The sequence below is a fragment of the Trematomus bernacchii genome, unplaced genomic scaffold (assembly GCF_902827165.1).
Source record: "Trematomus bernacchii unplaced genomic scaffold, fTreBer1.1, whole genome shotgun sequence".
Lineage (NCBI taxonomy): Eukaryota > Metazoa > Chordata > Actinopteri > Perciformes > Nototheniidae > Trematomus > Trematomus bernacchii.
Genome location: NW_022987714.1, coordinates 3,318,307 through 3,338,385, shown reverse-complemented (window position 1 = coordinate 3,338,385; position 20,079 = coordinate 3,318,307). Strand labels below are relative to the sequence as shown.

Below are 20,079 nucleotides of genomic sequence, written 5' to 3'. Positions count from 1 at the left end.
CCTGCATCCGTATGATATGCAGTCTTTGTTGAGACAAAAGTTGTCCAGCCCGGAGGACCGCACCTGTATTTGCTTTATTAAAAATATATAGCCTAAATTAGGTTGTAGCTTGTTGTTTACCTTATACTGTGTTAATGGACGTCGAGTTTGTATGCCTTATTTATCTGTGAAGTTCGAATCTGTTCTAACTTTACCGAACTGAGGATTCGTGCATTATGCTTGCCACTGATTGGCTGATTTACCCAGTGTTTATTATGTGTCAGTTGGGAAATTTGATCAGGCTGCAGTTCAACTCGTGACTTCTCATCGCATCACTTGATTTTCCCTCGCTTCCTCGGTGGTTGCTGACTGATCAAGATGATTATCTCTTTGGTATTGTTCGCTTTGCTCTCAGCAGCCTCAGCTTTTCCCCTGTCTGAACAAGGTAAGCTGCTGTGATTCTCTGGTCTGTTTTGTACTGAAGAGTTTTTGTGCCCAAGAAAAAACTTTCACTTTCATTATCTCAAATGGAGTTGTATCCCTTTGTTCTTGTTATTTAATTATTTGTATTTTAAACTTTTTGACTATATGCATTGTTTTCAGATGAGTTTCACTTCAAGTCATGGATGGCACAGGTAGGTACAGTTTTCGTTATGCATTTGTTATGTAACGTCGTTTACAGTATGGTTAAGAGGAAGTTATTTGTAAGGACAACTTGGCTACGTGATTTCAGCCATATAAGTTGACAACAATTTATTTCAATAACTAATCTTATACTGTAGACTAATATTGACAGCAGAAACCCCTTCCCCTTAAACAGTACAATAAAGTGTACAGCATGCAGGAATACCATGAGAGGCTCCAGATATTCACAGAGAACAAGAGGAGGATTGACAAACACAATGAAGGAAATCAAACATTCACAAGTAAGAGCGGCCTCATCGATTTTACTTTTTAGATTTTATTTGTACAAGGTGTATTATGAAAAAAGTTGAGCAATGTCTCCTCTCTTCCTGCAGTGGGGCTGAACCAGTTCGCAGACATGACATTTGGGGAATTTCGAAAGTATTTCCTCTTGTCGGAGCCACAGGTAACGCCAACCATAAAAGTAACAATTATTTGTAATGGTTGTATTGTTTTGTTTCAACAAGGAGGGCATTGTATGCATACTATCTTTTACAGAACTGCTCTGCCACCAAGGGGAACCATTTCAGCAGCAAAGGACCACTTCCAGATTCCATCGACTGGAGAAAGAAAGGGAACTACGTGACAGATGTGAAGAACCAGGTGGATTTTGCATGCACTTACAGCAGATTAAGATATTTCCTGGGGATAACTGATAACTCCAAATGTCGATTATGTTATAATCAAATGGGTCCCAAACTGAAAAACAACACCCTGTGACATGTCAACCTGTTTTCTGTGAGAACCACAATTCTGATTTATTTCATAAATCCAATATCTTATTTTACTTTTTTGCACCAAAGGCAGCCTGTGGTAGCTGCTGGACCTTTTCCACAACTGGCTGTCTGGAGTCTGTTACTGCCATCAACACTGGGAAGCTTGTACCACTGGTGACTTTCTTTCACTTCTCTATCAAAACTTCTGCTCTTGTGTAGAAACAAAAATCCAATGTCATAGTAGGGTCAAGAGTATTTATTTACTGTATTTGTTCACTCATTTTAATATATTTTAGTCAGAACAACAGCTGATTGACTGTGCCCAGGACTTCAACAACCATGGATGTGACGGGTAAGATTCATCTTATGATAATTGACCTTTAACTACGACTGTGTGCGTCACCTACACATCCTGATAACTAGATCTTATTTTGTCTTTTTTAGCGGCCTTCCTAGTCAAGCATTTGAATACATCATGTACAACAAGGGACTGATGACAGAGGAGGACTACCCATACAAAGCTATTGTAACTAAATATTTTGCAACAAATAAACTAAACTACATGATAGGTAAAACTGACATTGATGTCACATATATTTAAGGGCTTTTAATGTATTTTTTTCAATCAGGAACTTACTTGTGTGTACAAGCCAGAACTAGCAGCTGCTTTTGTGAAAGATGTTGTGAACATAACCCAGGTGAGTGAAGATCAGAGTCTTTCTCCAGATATATAGTCTCTATTAAGAGGCCTGTGAGTGATGACACTTTTATTTTACAGTATGATGAGAAAGGAATGGTAGATGCGGTTGCTACGCTCAATCCTGTCAGCTTTGCCTTTGAGGTGACCTCCGACTTCATGCATTACTCTGAGGGAGTGTATACCAGGTGAGCAGAGGTCACGAGTTTGTGTCATGAATGCTACTGTAAATATAGAGTAACTTTCCATTTAAAACGGTTCAATAAAAATGACAATATTCACCATACTGAATGGTAAGTTTAAAGTTTCAGTTTGTCTCCTTAAGAGCTAAAAATCGAATCTGCCCTTTTGTATTCTCCCTAGTTAGTCCAAACATGCTGCTGAAACCAGACGTTGTAATGTCTTGTTTTAGTAACATGTATATCTTAAATGAGGGAACTATAACCATTGTAAGAAAAAGGCCTTTTTTCTTCAAGTAATTTAATTTAGTAACATGCAAACACATAAATAGTGTGACTTTTTACTTGTGAGATCATCAACAATGCACTGCTCCTTACTTTATTAGAATCAAATACAACTAAATATCCTGAAATGCAACCAGCCAAACTATGAGTGGTGAGGAAAAAGCCACATTTACCTCCAACTATAACTGTCCCATAAATAAGGATTTGGAAATTATGTCCTGTAAATAACTACTTTAAAAACACACATTATGTCTGTGCATATAAAGCACCAAAAGCATTTCCTGTCAGTTAAGTTCCTGTTTGAGCGCAAAATGGTTCACTTCCTCCTTATTTATCAAAACAGTCTTTGTATTAAGATGGCTCTAACTCACTTATCTTCCTTATTTTTAGCACTGAATGCCACCAAACCCCAGACATGGTGAACCATGCTGTGTTAGCAGTAGGGTACGGACAGCAGGACGGCACCCCTTACTGGATAGTAAAGAACTCATGGGGATCCCGCTGGGGGGTTGACGGGTAAGTCTTTTATTTAATCACATGAGGTAAAATATAACTAAATGTATACTAAACAGAGAATGATATCAACAATGTTCTCCTCTTACAGATATTTCCTCATTGAGCGTGAGAAGAACATGTGTGGACTTGCTGCCTGCTCGTCTTTCCCAGTGGTGTGATTCCTGCATGAAAGCAAACTACAAAAGGGCTGAAAAGGGAGCAACATATTTTTTACAATACTTTAATAGTGTTTTAAATATCAATCACTAGCTTACTGTGTGTCCATGTACAGTGGGCAAAATGTAGTAAATCTTATGCCCCAGTGAAGTACTGTGATAAATGTAATCTACAAATAAAAAATGATCACTTAAGTATCCATCATTTAAATAATTCTACTGAAATAATAAATAAAATCTATTGCGTTTTTTTTGTTTTGAGTCTTTTATGACTGTTACATCTGTGTGCAAGATGTTCAAATATGAAGACTAGTAATAAAGAAAGTACAACAATAAACCGTAAAGGGAACAATCTGTGATTACTCAAAACAACTCTCAAAGAGAGTGCATACATTAACACACAATTGTTTTAACACTCTGACACAAAATAATCAAACTGCTGTTTTTGAGTTTCACTTCGACTTCTACTATTTGTTTCCAATAATTTAGGAATAGATTTTAGGTGCCATGTCGTAAGCCTGCATTTCCCAGAATCCTCATCTCCTGCGCGACCTCGACCAATAAGGAGTCAGTTGTTGAATGGGCGCAAAATCTGTTTGTCTCTTGTCTACACGACTGCTGCAGACAGTAAACGTAACAGTATATTTAAGCGAGAAAACGGTGTAGTTTTAATGAACGAATTACAACCAACCTGGAAGACAAACTCAGCGCGAGCGTGCTGCCACTTGTCTCACCCCGTGTCGCGAGCTATGTTGAAGAAACTAGCTGTTGCTATCTTGGTGAACTGAGCTCCGACTGCTGTGCTAGCTAACACTCGCTAGCTCAACAATGTCTAGTCTTCCACAAAATAACTTGGAGGAGCAGCTTGCGAGGCACAGCACTGCTGCTCAAAGCAAGCTGTCTCTGTCTAAACCAAAACCCGGGTAAGTTTACCAGCCAACGGCTAGCTTTGAGCTGTCAGCTCTGCTAACACATAGACACTGTTAGCATTAGCATGTTTTCAACACAACAGCAGTGACGTTTTGTCATAGCTCTGTTACTAATGAAAAAACAGTATATATTGTTTAAAAAAATGCTCATTAAGTTGAGGTATCCAGAATTAGTAGTTTCAGAGTTTCAATTCAAGACATGTTTCATACAGTATTCATTTCATTATCTTACAGATAGCGAATGGAGGATACTAAAATGGTTAACTGTGTGAAATTAACATGTTTCTAGCAAGACATGCTGCTACATAGAGTCCAAATGTGAGTTAAGTGCCTCTGTTAAACTAATATGTGTAGTGCGTCCTGCAGATGCTAACTCATAATGCAGACTAACTGAGCACCTATCAAATATAAAACAAATCAGAAAATGATGTACATCTGTACTCACTTCTAACTACTGATCTGATCTAAAACCTAAAACCCTGTGGCTGAAGCTCCCTCACCTGCAGTGTAAAGTAAATGTGACAATAAGGACAAATCCAACATGCGAGTCTTTGGATACTCTGTCTGTCTTAATATGTCAATGCTTAAACTAATACTATTGTTGAACGGTTTTACTCTCAGCTGTTATTTTTTATCAGGAATTGAGATACAAAGGAAAATGGAGAAAATTGATTTTCAAAAGTTTCCACATATAAGAAAAATATGTGACAACTGACAACACTACAATTGAATTTTGTCTATCCTGTTAATGCAATCTTGAGTTGATCCTTTTGGAAGTGTAAGGTGGGTGTACCGAGAATACTAAAGTAAAAAGGCAACTTTTTTTTTTACTTTGCTTTATTAAATTCCCATGAGCATGTGTGTTTGTGTGCTTTAGTCTTGTCTTGTTTATACTGTCATGGTGTGTAAGTCTGTGTATGGACCCCAGGAATGAAAGCTGCTGCAATGCTGTAGCTAATGGGAATCATATTAAACCAAATTATATTTTCACACTGGTTTATTTTTCAGGGCCTTCTCCTTCAAGAAGAAGTCTTCATCAGGTACAACCAAGGTGGTAGTGCCAACTAAGGTAATCAGCTCTAATGTTTTGGCAAACAGGAATGTCAATGTACCTGATAACAGTTTGGTGACTAAATCTCCTTTGACATTTTCAAAAAAGCTTGAGAGACCTCAAAAGTCCAAAATCAACAGCTTCTTCCCTGTAAGTTCAAAAGGCAAGTCGGACTCCATCAGCCCAACAGGCCAGACCTCTCCAGCTGGGTCTGCTTTTAAGGTGATGACAGCTCCCACTAAATCTGACAATCAGACAAGTGGCAATGGAGGCATTCCCACAAGTCTGGATGCTTCTCTTGGATTCCTGATGGATGACTGGGATGATTTGGATGACTTCGAGACACCTGTCAAAGCAAAAAATGACTCTTTTAGTTCAGAGATGTCCGGGAAGAGCGCAAATCCACCGTCCTCCCTAAGTGAAGAAAAAAGTTTAGCGAACAAGAATGTTTTTTCCAGAAGTGAACAAACTCACATGGAAACAGATCAAATGGAGCAGAGTTTGGACCAAACTGCAGCTTCACCAGGACCTGGATCCCCAGAGACTGAATACGAGGCCCCTCCGGTTAGAGTGACCAGAAGACCACCTCGGGCTCATCGGAAGTCTGTGGTTAGTGACAATGAAGAGGACAACCAGGAAGTGCTTGAGCCCTTTAAAGGAATGTCAGGTAAGAAGCTGTGTGATGCAGCATTTGGATTTAATTTGAACATTGTGGGGATGTTATGGGTCTGGAAAGCATAGAATTATACCAAACTTCTTTATCTTTTGTCTTTTAGGCGATAACAACAAATGGATTGACCCAAAGGTAATAAAGATTAATGACTCAGAGCCTGAAGATGATCTTGATTATATTCCCCCGTCTCCGATCCCTGAAGATATCTCTTATTCTACCTCTGCATTGGAGACCAGGTCAGTGTGTTCACTTTTTAGTTTTTTCAACACACATCATGTTTTTACTTGTGGGTATTTTCTATAACCTTATATTATTCAAATATTCATCATAAGTGTATAATGCGTTTTGGACATAGATTTAAGATGGATTTCACCTGAAAGTGAATTAACAAAAATAAATACATAATTTAGTTTTATTTCACACAGGTCTAAATCAGCTGCTGCTGTAAGCAAAGACCGTCCTTTGCCATCAAAGGGACCCAGCACAACACTACTTAAACCCTCCAACACCCACTCAAAGGACAATACAAGTACGTGTTTCACATTTCTGTTGTGTCTAGACTTGTGCATATTTTGTTTAGCAAATCAACACCCTGTTCCTAATTTCCATTTATTATTTGTCTTCTTTCTTTGCCTCACAGATGAGCAACTCTTCAGTATCATGCAGTCTATTTGTTCTCTGGTTGACACCATCCCTGATAATGAACTAATAGGTCTGTCCTGTGGAAGTGAGCTTCTGCTGAAGAGGGCTCAAAGGTATGTACATTTGAGTATCAACAGCTTTGTTCTTAATCGTGATATTAAATATGACTACAATCATCTGCCTCTCTCTCACAGGAAGAGGATTATTGTAAATAGCGGTGGCAGTTCCTTGACGTTCCAGCAGCCTGACAGCACTGTGATTTCTGAACCCAGCTTTAAAGAAAGATTGTCTTTGAGCTGTGAGACGTCTAGCGTTATGTCGTCCAGCAGCTCAGCGCCCGCGGACCCTCAGATGCCCTCTCAGCTCAGGAGATCCTCACTTATCTCTGGGGACTATGACTCTGATCACTCTGACAGTATTATCAACCAGAAGGCCTTGCACAGTAAAAACAGCGGGACAATAAATGTGAAAAATCAGAGTTTGTGTCCATCTACCTACAGCCTCGCAAGCCCAGCATTTAATTTCTCGAACAAAACAAGCACAGACCTGGATGGTTCAGATCTCTTCTTCTCTCCCAAAAGACCAGACCCAGTTCAGAACAAACCTAAGACACCAGCAGCCAGCACGGCTGCAGAAGACATGGAGCACGATGACTTCTACAATGACTACTTTGACATAGATGATTTTAATGAGTCAGATATCCCTGATTACTTTGAAGAATCTCAAAACTCCAGCTCTGTGACAACAACAGGGAAAGAAGGGGGACCCAGCAAGTCTTCATGGGACAAAAAACCAACAACACCTGCTCCCACACCGAAGACTCCAAAGGTCTCCTCCCCTGGTAAATCTGCACGGCATGATATCATGTACTTCAACAATGAAATGTTTTTGGTGGGAAATGAACTGTTTGCAAATTCTCAGAGAAATGCATTTTTGAATATTAGTTAGTAATGTATATCATTCTTTGTACTAGTGTTTAGGTCGAAGAATGTGTCCAACAAGCTTTATAGAAATAACTTATAATCTTTGAATATATTATTGCAAACTTAAAACGGCAAGAATTGATCTTCCTCTATGGTGGTTACTTTTTTATTATACTCTTTATAAATCCAAGCAGGCATAAGGACTCTTTGCTTAACTCCTAAAGAAATGATGTATACATGATGATGAAGTCCTGCCCTGATTAGCCTGATGGTTTGTGCTGCATTTTATTGACTCACTATGAATGTTTTCCCATTCAGAACCCAACTACAGAAACCCAGCCCATGATCGCTTCAGAGGGTTCAACTTCCCCCACTCACAGGAGATGATGAAGATTTTTCACAAGCGCTTTGGTCTTCATCAGTTCAGGTTTAATCAGCTAGAAGCAATTAATGCAACAATTCTCTCTGAAGACACGTTTGTTTTGATGCCCACAGGTACGTGGTGATCTGAAGTTACAAATCAAGTTTATCTCGGCAACATATTTAGGGTAAATATAGAACAAATGTCCACATTTCTCTGTGAATGATGCATTTTTAGGTGGGGGTAAAAGCCTGTGCTACCAGCTGCCTGCCTGCGTGTTACCAGGAGTCACTGTGGTCATCTCCCCTCTCAAATCACTCATTGTAGACCAGGTCCAGAAACTCACTACTCTTGATGTAAGTATGTTTCCTCCTGTTGATCAACTAGATCCATATCAAATACTCATAATGTGTATTAAGTATTTTTTTACGTCTTACATTTCAGATCCCAGCAACGACCCTGACTGGTTCAATAACTGACAGTGAAGCCGGAAGGATTTATATGCAGCTCTCACGGAAAGACCCCATCATTAAACTTCTCTACGTCACCCCTGAGAAGGTGAGAAATTGTTGATTTATGCTCTCAATTTTGTATAATTTATTGCTTGTTTACAATAAATGGAGTAGTATCTCTGATGTTTACTCATGATATTTTATTCCCAAAGTTGTGTGCAAGTAACAAGCTGATCTCCGCCCTGCACAACCTGTACGAGCGAGGCCTCCTGACCCGCTTTGTCATAGACGAGGCCCACTGTGTCAGCCAGGTGTGTGTCAGCTGCCTCCTACACCATCTGCAGTATGCTTTGATCTTTGCAACAGCCATTGTGTATCAACCTGCGACTTTGAACATTTCAGTGGGGTCACGATTTTCGCCCGGACTACAAGAGGTTGCATGAGTTGCGTCAGAAGTACCCAAAGGTCCCGATGATGGCGCTGACGGCCACTGCCACCCCCCGAGTGCAGAAAGACATCCTCAACCAGCTGAACATGACGCGGCCGCAGGTGTACGTGCTCCTCTCTGCCTCTGTCAGACTTTTAAATGGGTTCTATTTTAATATTTGTGTTCTATGTTTTTTTAGGTTCACCATGAGTTTCAACAGAACAAACCTCAAGTACACTGTCCTTCCCAAGAAACCCAAAAAGGTTGGCGAGGAGTGCACCATGTGGATCAAGAAGAACTACCCACGTAAATAATTCAGAAGTACTTTTTGTGATCCTGGTTATTTTTAGAAAACTGACTTCACTGTCCTGGTGTCAACTCAACTCATATTTGTCTGCGAACACACTCTGAGGTCTGTCATATCCAAGCAATGCTGAAAGGACAGTTATATAAAATGTCTTATTTTTGAGCTTGTATTAGAAATAATTTAAAATCAAACGTACAATTGCTTTGGAAGAATTCTTGTAACAAATGAAGGAACATTGGTGAATATTTTGTCAGTGATTGCAGACCCCCCTCTGTCTTTTGTTTATTAAGCTGCATTTCTGCCTGTTGCAGGAGACTCTGGCATTGTGTACTGCCTCTCCCGTAAGGACTGTGATGACATGGCTCAGAGTCTGCAGAGATCACACATATTAGCTCTGGCCTATCACGCAGGCCTGGGAGACAGCGACAGAGAATACGTGCAGTCCAAGTGGATCAACCAGGACGGCTGCCAGGTGAGTCGCCACTCGCTCACTGATACCACCTGAAGAGCACTAATGGATACAAAGCAATGAACACTTTTCAAGTCTTACAAGAGCAAGATTTTAATATGGACATTTTGTATTCTTGTGTGCCAGGTCATCTGTGCCACCATAGCCTTTGGCATGGGCATTGACAAGCCTGACGTGCGCTATGTGATCCACGCCAGTCTGCCCAAGTCAGTGGAGGGTTACTACCAGGAGTCAGGGAGAGCGGGCAGAGACGGAGACATCTCTCATTGTATTCTCTTCTACTCCTACTCCGACGTGCACCGCATCAAGAGGATTCTCACTTGTATGTTGCAAAAATATAGACCCCTCGTATTGCATGCAAAATGTATGTGGATGTTTTTTTACATGTGGAAACTATAAGGTTCTTCTCCAGCCTATACAATATTTCAGGGTGTTTTCATGTTTACTTTCCAAATGACTATCTCTTTGAGCATTAGGAAAAGCGCTATAAAAATCAAATGTATTATTATTATATATATATTATTCATGTTGACTCATATTGCTCGTTCTTTTTAAAATCCCAGTGGACAAAGAAGGGGACAGACAGGCCAAGGCGACTCATATGAACAACCTGCACAGCATGGTGCACTTCTGTGAGAACTTGATGGAGTGCAGGAGAATTCAGCTGCTCGCATACTTCGGGGAGATGAATTTCAACCGAAGCTTCTGTAAGGAGCACCCAGACGTCAGCTGTGACAACTGCGCCAAACCCAACGTAGGAGTCATTAATTTCTTCATTTGTTACAAAGCAAATCCAAACTCAACTCGGCAGTTTTGTCTAATCCAGCAATATTGTTTGATTATCCCCATGTACAGCAATACAAAGTGAGAAATGTCTCTGATGATGTGAAGAAGATCGTGAGGTTTGTCCAGGAGAACTGCGAGAAAGTCGGACAAAGGTTTGGCCGGACCGCTCAGCAGACCAGACTAACACTGAACATGTTGGTGGAAATCTTTTTAGGTAAAGTACCTGCACATGCCTGTAATGAAAGCCATTTTGCCAGTGAATCCTGCACGGTGTCTTGTGATGTTTATACTTCATGTGGCAGGAACTGGGATTTATCTGATGCACAGAATTGTTTCTCTCCGTCAGGGTCTAAAACTGCCAAGGTGCAGACGGGAATGTTCGGGACAGGAGGAGCCTACTCCAGGCACAATGCTGACCGACTCTTCAAAAAAATTGTTCTGGACAACATCCTGATGGAGGATCTGTACATCACTCAAGGCGGCCAGGCTGTGGCGTATATCTCTGCCGGAGACAAAGCCATGAACGTGCTGTCAGGAAACATGCAGGTGATCTATAACGACCCTAGAGAGCTAGATATGTAACATTTAAACACTCAAACCACTAACCAGCACATGTCTGATCTCAGGTGGAGTTCTACGAGACGGAGAGTGCGTCGAGCATCAGGAAACACAAAGGTGCTGTGTCGAAGGACGTCTCCCAGAGAGAGCAGAAGGTGCAGGAGTGTCTGAAGGAGCTGCTGGATCTGTGCAAGAAGCTGGGGAAGGCCTTTGGCATTCACTACTACAACATCTTCTCCACCGCCACCTTGAAAAAGATATCTGGTAATTTGTGGAACAACTGTTAAAACTGTGCTTTAAATCTGTTGTATGATACCACAAGCATTTTCTAACTTGTTGACATTTTCCAACAGAGAGGCTTTCTTCCAACCCTGAAGTCCTCCTACAAATTGATGGCGTGACGGAAGACAAGCTGGAGAAGTACGGAGCCGAAGTCATCCAGGTGCTACAGAAATACTCTGAGTGGCAGCAGACGGGTAAGAGAGCCATTTCAAGTTTTTACATTTTTAAGTTGGTTTTTAACACATTTACTTTGACTTTTTCTGCACATTGATCCTACTTTTGTCTCTGTAATAGAGGAACCGACTGACACCGCTGCAGACGGCTGGATAGACACGGCACAAGGCCGCTCATACGGAGGGGACGAGGAGGACGCAGAGTCCTCCACCTACTTCGGCAGTCAGTCAGCTCAGGGGCGGAAGAGAAAGAAAGCGCCATTCTTCAAATATGCTAAGAAGAAGAAAGCTTATGGCAACCCAAGTGCCGGCTCGAAAGGGTCTGTATTGTGTTTGTCTCACATTCTATCGTGTAGCTGAGGATCGTATTTAACACTAAGCTTCTCTTTACAGTTGAAACTTATTTCCTCTTTTCCTCCTGTCTTGCTGTGTTGCGGATTCAGTCGTGGCAATGGCGGCAATAAGGCGTGGTCATCGTCGAACTCCAGCGGGGGTTATAAAGCTGCTGCAGGCCGGGGGGGCAGAAGCTCGGCAGGAGCTGCATCAGCAGGCCGGACCCCGGGGTTCATGGCCATCCCGACCCCTCAAACCTACCAGAGACCCTTCCTGAAACCAGCCTTTTCACACCTGGGCTAGGACTGGCCTCTGGATCTGACGCTTTGAAACCAGTTGTTATCAGTCATTCTTGTAAAGTATTTACCTGTTATTGATAATGCTAAGGTTGTATATTTATGCTTTGTACAGTTGTTGTTGTTGTTGTCATAGTGTTTGTCCAGATATTTTATTTACTTTTGTAATTCTCATTTTGACCTGTCCATTTTGATGGAAATCCTTCTTTTTTTGTATTAAAGACTAATTTAACACTTTCAGATGATTTTCTTCAGTAGATAAGAGCAAGCTGTGCTGAATTTGTGTGGGTACCACAAAGCCACAGAGCCATAATGCATTTCTTTTTCAATTTTTATTTCAAGTTTGAATAGTTGAATTGAATGGCACCAGTTACAAGAGACTATTGGAGAGAAACAATATTTTATACTGACTTGTACAGGAGGTAACCTACAGTACAAACATGGGTTCGGAATGGATTGGACTGAACAAGAACTGGATTTGGCACATGGATTTATATATATTTATACTGGTATATATAATGCAATTAAATGATCTACACTCAGGATAGAACAATGCAGACCACATAACACCACCTGATCTGAATATGTATATACATTAACTGCAGTGATGTGTATGCACTGTGTGAGGGTCTACTGCGAGCTGATGGCCAAAAAACAGATTCAGATGTCTTCAGTTATGAATACTTCCAAATGTCAACCCCTCAGTTCTACATGCATCATCCACAATGATCTGGCAGGGATTTTGGCCAGGAGTTAAATCAAGGTAACCAATTGTGAATAAATCATTTGATTGCTATCATATTAACTGGATATATGTTATTAAAAAAATCGACACCTTAGTAACAAAAATATTGAAGGATGACCAATGAAAACCTTCCTTTGTCATACATTGCCTATGTTGGTTTTTGAAACTTTTATTGAGATTTCAGATGATTGCTATAAATACGTAGGGAGTGGCCATATAACAAAAACACCTCACAGTACAACCTTAGAAAAGCCCCGTAACATCCCTTTGACACGCCTTGTGAAATGTTATAAGTAGGGTCTGCTTCTTGTTTGTTACATTATATAATGTGGGTGTTTCTGTTATTTAGTCTATCCCCTGTGTATTATATTCAAACAAGAATCAATGCATTGTCTTCAACGCACCACATTGTATTGGAAGGCTGTACCTTCACTGCTGCTTTTTTAAGAGACGGACAAGTTGTTTCTGATCTGTAAACCATGGATGACAATAACACTTGTTCATCAAAAGTCAGCATCTGATCAGAACTGCAAACATATCCCATGAAGTAAAATAACAGTAAAATAATGTAAACATGACACTGAAATGTAAAATGAAAGCTTTCCTGTGAAAGGTTTTTCAGAGGAAAAAGGACAAATTAAGACAGACACAGATGTGTTTCCCTCTCGACCTGGGAGATTTAAGAATGGAGCAGTCTGTTGTACAGTTGTTAAAGATGTTGTGTCTTTCATTTCTCCATTCCTTCATCTTTGTCACTTTGGTAAACTGCAGTTAGGATCCAGGCACAAGAAACACTCCGTCACTTAACAATGAAACAGCGAAGAAAACAGCAGAACAAACATCCACACAGAGGTTTTTAAGGAACATTTGTTTTTAGAAAATGTTATCCATGACCGCAACAGTAACTACGTGTCTCAGTGGTCACTTCATTGTTAGAGTCAGCACAACAGCAATTTGGTAAGTGATTTTCTAGAAACAGAAAGGACGTATTTGACTTACTCATTTTCAAACATAAGTTTGTATATCCTCGTACAGCTGATTATTGCTCTTTGAATAATGCTGCCTTTTTTTTTAAACTGTTGCATGTTCAGAGGGACCACTAAAGCTACATAATGCTGATCAATGTATGAACCTTTGCAGACTGACCTTGAATATGTCCTGCTAACAACTCATCCCCTTGACCTGTATGTCAGTAAAGAAGTCATAAATATGAAGAATGAATGTACACAAAGAAGAACGCCCACCCTTCTCCATCCCGTTGGGAAAATGTGCTTCATCTCCACATTGCTATTTATCTGGATGTATCCAAGTTACACATTATTATCTTGACATCAATAAGCTCCTACAATGTATGTATGACAGGTTTCTTGCCAACATAGCTCTAATGATTTTATATTCCCTCTAGCGTCCCGCTGGGAAATGTCGGTGCTGCTCCCTCGACCACAGACAACTGGTGGAGGATAACAAGCTACAGGAGTGGATCCAGCCACAACGCCAAAGTGCATGCTACTCTGTGGTCAGGACTACAACTCAGCCCCGGACGGACACGCTCGGATTACTCAGGAGCAACAAGGAAGGTAGCACCGTCGGGACTTCAGTGGGGCAGCTGCTGGTAGGAGAGGGTCGGCTTGGAGATAGCAGGCCAAAACAAGCAACCCTGTACAGTCATTGGAGTGATGACTCACCGAGTGCCTTTCATTCCCAATCTGTTTCTTAAATCACACTTTTAAAGAGCTTCTCCCAAAGGCCTCTGATATCTCTCAGTCTAATCTACCTCATTTCATTTCTTCCCTCTTAGTCCTTCTCATGCTCTTTTGTACATGTTTTTATTTGTACTCCTCTCCATCTAATACTACCACCTTGAGCCCTGTTTCCATTCCTACACACAGACAGAGTAACACTTACACCTGCACTTGGTGCAGGAGGTAGACACGCAATATAAAAAACTGATTTTACCCAGAATCCAGCAGCCTTCGCAGTTATTGCTTCCTGGAGCTGAGAGGCAGAAGCGTCTAGAGCCTGACCGACAAATCTAAGGGCAGATATTATTCGCCGATATGCGCTTTTCAGATATGTTGGTGCCTGATTTAGTTTTGGCTGATATAATATTCCAGGAAAGTAATTTAATTGCATTATTCAGAAAATAAATCTGCACAAGAAACCTTTAGAATGTCCTACTTATATTATGCAGTTTCCTGCCTGGCCCATTTCATTATTAATTCTCAGTCTTTTAGTGACACACTTTTGTTCGGGGCAACAACTAACAATTATTTAAATAACGCTTCATCTGTCCATTCTTTTCTAGTTTAATTGATTGGCCAATAAAATGTCAGAAAATAGTGAAAATCTCCCAACCAACAGCAACTTTCATCGTACCTACTGTACAAAACCTAAATAAATTAAATGAACAATAATGGAATAAAAGATATCAGAAAATCTTCAAAATATGTTTTTCAGCTCTAGTAATGATGTCAATATTTTATTTATATGATTGTGACGTTGAGTATAGGCCATGGGTTTAAGGAATAAGTGAAAAGACTCGGTATCGGTCAGGCTAGAAGTCACCTCTCTAAACTCTTCAAGTAAAAAATACATATTGTAAAGTTATGAAAGGTGGAAATGTGCTTTTGGATTATTTGGTATTTGTGGTGGTATAATGATATCTGCAGATTTCCTTTCGTAGAGACATGTTTATTTACATTGCTGACTGACTGCTGGTGGAGCGATACGAGGTGTGAGCAGTGTTCAGTGGATCTGGATAAAAACCCTGTTCTTTAGTCCCCACTTCCACATTTCCATAAATACTTCTGACCTTACACAGCGCTAAAAAAGGTATAATTTAATCTTCAATAACAAAATAACATTTCAGTTCTGTTAAAATATACATGGAAAACCTGTCAATATATATTAGGAAACAAACTAATTTGTACAAAAAGTACATCATTATTCTTATTCTAATAATAATAATAATATATAGTATGTTACATAAACCTAAGAGCTAGGTTGATATGAAACCAAAATAAATCATAAACTCTTCATACAAAGAAATTGTTGAAATTCATCGAATTTCAACTAGATGAAAAAATGCAAATCAAATTAAATGGAGAAATAAGAGAACAACTGAACAAATGACCACATTCAAAAGTACTTCATTATTTAAACCATATGAGCATTGCACCTCTATCTAGACTATAATCTATGGTGCCAGCAAATCTTTCTGAATACTCTTCTAACTGCTTCTGACACTACTGGGTCACATAACACTATTGGTACTGGTTTATTTTTACTGTATCCCTATAAAATGTTAGAAAAACACCCTTGTTCTTCATCAGTTTACTTTGTTCACCATTGTATACTAAAGTGTAATGGTGTCTTAAAACAACTTTCAATCATCAACATCTTCTCAAAAAGGCATTTGGTAATCATCCCGTCTGCTCTCTGTTTCATAAACCTTCATTTTTATTCCCTTCAGATTGTTCTGTTTTTTCTCGCTGAGTTGAATCTGCCGTTTGTCTAAATGCATCTGATGGGGATGAACCAATATCAAACGATATTATCATACAGTGCCTCATATATTCTTCAGAGCAGTATCGACCCTGACATAACTCACTTCCATCTTCATTTAATGACAAATCAACTTCCTCGATTGCTGTGTATCTCTTTCCCTTCTCTTATGCAAATACATGTTTAAAACAATAAATAATAATTGAAGGCAACGCTCATCGGTTGCAACTCTCCAGTCCTTGTAAAAGGAACTGTTTAAACATCTCCAGTCCTTTGATTCCAGTTTTAATTTTTTTCCTTTGTGTTATTTGAAAAAATAAAATACCTGAAATGAGTTGAAATAAAAAAAATGCAAAACTTGTCCTCTGGTTTTGTAGAAAAAAAAGAAGAAGAAAATAAGCGAAACTAGGAGGTGGTTGGGTGGTGGGGGGGTTAAATCAAAGTGGAGGAGAGGAGGAGAGATCCTGCCTGGTGAGAGGCTGTGTCTGCAGGAGGAGGATGAGGAGCAGGGTTCATGTTGGGGCCGAGGCTGCCCTTCATCGCTCCGGAGTCCTAACCGTCACCTCAGACCCCGAGCGGGCTTACGAACTCTACGACCTCCCCTCACTTGTTAATGAGCAACCCGCCCACCCAGCGGAGCTTGCAGGCAAACCACCGCCTGAGGGGACAAAAGTATTCGAAATGGAACTGCTCAAATTCGGGGGTCTGGCGGATATCACGTAAAAATGCAATGTCAAGGTCTGACTCTGTGAGGATGATGAGGAGGAGGAGCAAGACAAAGAGGAGTCCGATGGTCACAAGGAGCAAACGCAGGACGCTTAAGACAAATGTATTCACCTGTTCCACCTCGCTGAGGGTCGAGTCCCCCCCAGCACCCTCCTGTGCGGATTTACCCTCCGCACCTAAATCTCCCCCATCCCCACGCGGGGTGCCTGCCTCCGACTCCTTCTCCTCCTCGATGCTGCAAGGCGCCCCGTTGGTCTGGCGGGAGGCGGACAGCTCCGCGCTGTGCTCGGACACCGGGGTGGGCAGCACGCTGTCGGAGGGGCTGTACGCCTCGTCAGAGATGACCGCAGTCCTCTCACTGGCGTCTGTGGCCTGGCTCCGGGAGCGTGGCATGAAACAATCCCCATGGGACACTGAACGCACTGGCGTGGAGTGGGCACTGTCACGCAACGACTCCAGACCTGAGGGAGGGGTTCAGGGAGGAAGAGCGGGAGGGAAACAGACAGGAAGAAAGGAATGTTACACACGTTTTATAGCATGATAAGTGTTTTATAAATGTAGAATCTATAAGCTACTAGTGTGGTGTTCACTGGCACGTTATTCTGTAAATCTGCTTCTAAATGCTGAGAGGTCAATTCTGCTGTTTGTGCAACAGAGCACAGACACACAGTCTCTATAGTAGTTTTATAGAAAGCTCATGAGCTGATGTGATGCCTTATCATCCTCCCTAATGGAGGAGATCATCATGTTTCACTTGTACTGGAAGTGTAGAGTTTAACCGCAGAGAATACAAGTTAGTTAAAAAGCTAGTTAACATCGTCTCTTTATCTTGACTAGCTCTAGTCCTTATCCTTAAAAATAAAAAGAGGTTACAGCCATGATCCTACTTTAGATATTAGATGGCTTGATACGTCTCGGTTGTGTTAAATACTTGTAAAGGAACGCTTGACCTTTAAACAGAGCTGCAATGAAACATAAATACAAACCAGAAGGATCAAGGATATGCTTACATACCATTAAAACCAAACTGACAAGCCCTGTTCTAGAAAAACAAATATCACAATATTTTTTGACCAAATAGCTTGATATCGATTTTGCAAAAACATTGCAGGGTTCACTCTTGTGCTTTGAAAAAATATTTTAAAAGCACAAAAATGGGATTTTTTATAAATAATCATCAGTAATTATGACATAATGGCTAACTGGGAAATAATTGAAGCGCTAGAACAGTCTGCTAAATTTACTAAATGAATTCACTTTACTATATCTATATAATATAACAATATCTATATAATATTGACGTAGCCATAACCTGTCAACATTGGCTGGGAGGACATCCCTTTCCAATGTTATTCAATATAAAAGGAGAGGGGTTCTAAATCCACAGTCTTGTCAATTTTTGCAATGTTCAGCTGAAATGATATGACTAAATATATGTGGCCTGCAAACATGTTTAACAGAGCTAGTTAGCCGTAGTGTTTTGCATAAACACTGAGCAGTTGAAGCAACCAAAAATTGTCAAGTGGCTGTTATTTTAAGAGAGACTTAAAAAAGGCATTCACGCTTTTTGAGAAATGTAAATCAACATGCTTTTATCAACACCAAACAGTCAAAGACTACCAACCAAAAGGAAATGGCAGGCAAACATATTTTAAATCCACAAGAATGAGGTAAGATAATATATTATTTTACTGTATATGCCATTTGATATTGTGATGAAGGAAAGTCTGTATATGGATAAATAGCAAGACTGGTATAACTGTTAAGGCCAATTGCATCAGATGTAACACCCAACAAATCAAAATACTTCATGAAATTGAAACTAAAATCACACATAACTTAAAAAAAGTCATAAAACAGTGACGCTTATTGACTTGCAACATTTCCAACAAAGATGTTCTGATACTGTAGATATCAAAGGGAAACAGGAACTTCCCATGGTAGAAATGGTATGGTAAAACCTGAAATGTATATCTGCATATGTAAAAGTCTCTGTACAGTCCCATCTGCAGTATGAAGTGACAGTACAGTATGTGAGAGAGAGCCTCACAACAGTGTACATGTCAGTGAGGATGAGCCCTTTGCTGACCCTATCACATTCTCCAGAGCAACCCTACACCTTCACTTTAATGGAAAAGATTAAAATTAATCTTTTGTTGAGGAAGCAAATCATAAAAGGGACTTTTTTTAAAACTGCAGGAAAGGTAGGACCGATTATGTCCGGTGCCTAAGCTTCTGCTGACTTTAAACTCCTGTCAAACTAAAAGGAGGCATAAAAGCGGAGTGACTGTCAGCGGCCATCTTGACTCAGTGTTGATCTGCCACTGCTTACATTAAGCTTACCACAGGAAAGCAACAAGCTGAAAAAACATGACTTTTTTATTTTTATTTCACAAGTTGTTAACTTTAAGAGAAATGCCAATAAAAACACTTCACCTCTTAATTTACTGTTTACTGGTTGAAACCAAATATAGCTGCAAGATCAACAAATAATTCAACCAACAAACAAAACAAACTAAAAAAACGTTTTTTTATAGCCCTCCAAAAGGCACAGACACACAGAGGAATGGTGTTGCTCCCACACCACCATTGCTGAGGCAGAGACTGATTTAAACCTGAGAAAGCCATTGCCACTTCCATGTAAAGCACACCGCTGGCTAGCTCTGGGATGAGTTTACCTGGAGGGTTGCTGGGTTGAACAGGGGGCAGTGGAGTGCCAGGTAAAGGGGTGACGCTGGCGGACTCCTCCTGCCCCGTCAGGGAAGGGTAAAGGGGGAGGACGCCCAGGGCCTTGCCCAGCATACGGGGCCCCAGGCTCAGCACGCGAACCTTCACATCCCGAAAGCAATGGTTGATCATACGCAGGTGGACATTCACCCGGGTGGTGATACGGATCAGACACTTCACCATGGCTGCGGCATGCACGTGTTTATTCCGTCCTTATGGTCCCTGTCCCGGAGTCCAGGCCACAGTCTCCCTGTGTGTGTGAGTGTGTGTTGGGCCAAGGGGATCAGCCTTAGTTGCGGTTAGCGGAGAGGAGTGTGTGAGGTAAAACGGTGGGTTTCTGCAGCAGTGCTACAATCGTCACCATTGGTCTGGCCTGCTTTGGCCACACCCGGGCCAGTGACATACATGGAGCAGAAGACCCAGGCTATTTTCAGCTGGGGTATTAATACCACTGTAAGACATCCAGTCAGCACACACTGGGGGTGGGAAGCTCTTATGGCTCTC

General features: G+C 40.7%; 3 protein-coding genes across 5 annotated transcripts in view; 2 read left to right on the top strand and 1 right to left on the bottom strand.

The window, feature by feature from the left end:
- Positions 1-241: 241 nt before the first annotated feature.
- Positions 242-3,548, top strand: ctsh (cathepsin H). Its single transcript, XM_034141293.1, has 12 exons — positions 242-424; positions 583-614; positions 800-905; positions 999-1,069; positions 1,162-1,266; positions 1,467-1,553; positions 1,676-1,731; positions 1,824-1,905; positions 2,009-2,077; positions 2,158-2,264; positions 2,931-3,056; positions 3,145-3,548. Exons 1-12 carry the CDS (start codon positions 358-360, stop codon positions 3,212-3,214), a joined length of 978 nt encoding a protein of 325 aa, XP_033997184.1. The 5' UTR covers positions 242-357; the 3' UTR covers positions 3,215-3,548.
- Positions 3,549-3,652: 104 nt separating this feature from the next.
- blm (BLM RecQ like helicase) lies at positions 3,653-12,110 on the top strand. 3 transcript variants are annotated; one of them, XM_034141291.1, is made up of 22 exons: positions 3,655-4,134; positions 5,149-5,209; positions 5,300-5,858; positions 5,968-6,100; positions 6,275-6,393; positions 6,505-6,619; positions 6,701-7,347; positions 7,748-7,924; positions 8,028-8,146; positions 8,235-8,348; positions 8,455-8,553; positions 8,645-8,793; positions 8,869-8,975; positions 9,288-9,448; positions 9,572-9,767; positions 10,009-10,199; positions 10,301-10,445; positions 10,578-10,777; positions 10,858-11,053; positions 11,143-11,265; positions 11,366-11,564; positions 11,688-12,110. In XM_034141291.1, exons 1-22 carry the CDS (start codon positions 4,040-4,042, stop codon positions 11,878-11,880), a joined length of 4,098 nt encoding a protein of 1,365 aa, XP_033997182.1. In that variant the 5' UTR covers positions 3,655-4,039; the 3' UTR covers positions 11,881-12,110. The 3 variants fall into 3 exon arrangements, with proteins under 3 accessions (XP_033997180.1, XP_033997181.1, XP_033997182.1); XM_034141289.1 differs by having other exon boundaries at positions 3,653-4,134; positions 5,149-5,858; XM_034141290.1 differs by having other exon boundaries at positions 3,654-4,134; positions 5,149-5,858; positions 6,290-6,393.
- The window catches only part of LOC117491362 (FERM domain-containing protein 5), a 59,538-nt gene continuing 51,451 nt past the window's right edge, over positions 11,993-20,079 (bottom strand). Inside the window, 1 exon segment of the mRNA XM_034141292.1 lies at positions 11,993-17,309. Coding sequence (XP_033997183.1) covers positions 16,726-17,309 — 584 coding nt within the window. The 3' untranslated portion in view covers positions 11,993-16,725.